This window comes from Penaeus monodon, chromosome 34 (genome assembly GCF_015228065.2).
Source record: "Penaeus monodon isolate SGIC_2016 chromosome 34, NSTDA_Pmon_1, whole genome shotgun sequence".
Classification (NCBI taxonomy): Eukaryota; Metazoa; Arthropoda; class Malacostraca; order Decapoda; family Penaeidae; genus Penaeus; species Penaeus monodon.
This window is the reverse complement of record NC_051419.1, coordinates 9520631-9520849: the sequence shown is the minus strand read 5'-3', so window position 1 is coordinate 9520849 and position 219 is coordinate 9520631. Positions and strand designations below refer to the sequence as shown.

Genomic DNA, 219 nt, shown 5'->3' with positions numbered 1-219 from the left:
CAATCATTGTATCTTCTATTCACGTTACACTATGATAATCCCCCCTCCCCTTACAGTGCTTCCTGACGTTCGACGAAAATACCCATGAGATCTACAAAGGTGTCATACGCCTCAGGTGGCATGGCACTGTCGTCTACCTGGTGGGCTGTCCTGCGTCACCCTTTTGGTCAGTCAAAAACGTGAATAGATATATTCCGTTTTGTGTAAGATGGATCGGAC

At 46.6% G+C, this 219-nt stretch overlaps 1 protein-coding gene across 1 annotated transcript in view; it reads left to right on the top strand.

Annotated features, from left to right (window-relative positions):
* The window catches only part of LOC119594813 (protein O-linked-mannose beta-1,2-N-acetylglucosaminyltransferase 1-like), a gene marked incomplete in the record, with an annotated part of 15208 nt that overhangs the window by 14309 nt on the left and 680 nt on the right, over positions 1-219 (top strand). Inside the window, 1 exon segment of the mRNA XM_037943904.1 lies at positions 57-166. Within this exon segment, the coding sequence (XP_037799832.1) occupies positions 57-166 (110 nt within the window).